Below are 506 nucleotides of genomic sequence, written 5' to 3' on the forward strand. Positions count from 1 at the left end.
GCCCCCCTCCACCCCAGCACACACCTCTCTCCTCTGAGATGATCTGAACGAGCTCATAGTCTTCAGGCCGGTCCCCATCCAAGTTGTGTTTGGCCATGGCTTTGCGAATAACAACCGGGGTCTTATCCTGGCTCGTCACCTGTGAGCCCAGAGCGTTATTAACCCTGGGGCTGCAAAACACTACAAAGCCTCCCACCACCATCTCCTCCCAAAAAGGTCCACGACCGCATCTACTGAGATGATCTGAACGAGCTCATAGTCTTCAGGCCGGTCCCCATCCAAGTTGTGTTTGGCCATGGCTTTGCGAATAACAACCGGGGTCTTATCCTGGCTCGTCACCTGTGAGCCCAGAGCGTTATTAACCCTGGGGCTGCAAAACACTACAAAGCCTCCCACCACCATCTCCTCCCAAAAAGGTCCACGACCGCATCTAAGAGGGGTGAGCCACCCCTCCCTGGTGTCACCGCGGGTGCCCCGTGCTCACCAGGATGCTCTTGTACATGTTG

General features: G+C 56.1%; 1 protein-coding gene across 1 annotated transcript in view; it reads right to left on the bottom strand.

The window, feature by feature from the left end:
* RALGDS (ral guanine nucleotide dissociation stimulator) overlaps positions 1 to 506 on the bottom strand; it is a gene marked incomplete at its 5' end in the record, with an annotated part of 7,005 nt that overhangs the window by 367 nt on the left and 6,132 nt on the right. The window contains 2 exon segments of the mRNA XM_009878140.1: positions 25 to 139; positions 485 to 506. The exon segment at positions 485 to 506 is cut by the window's right edge and continues 265 nt beyond it. Coding sequence (XP_009876442.1) covers positions 25 to 139; positions 485 to 506 — 137 coding nt within the window.

This window comes from Apaloderma vittatum, unplaced genomic scaffold (genome assembly GCF_000703405.1).
Source record: "Apaloderma vittatum isolate BGI_N311 unplaced genomic scaffold, ASM70340v1 scaffold19551, whole genome shotgun sequence".
NCBI lineage: Eukaryota > Metazoa > Chordata > Aves > Trogoniformes > Trogonidae > Apaloderma > Apaloderma vittatum.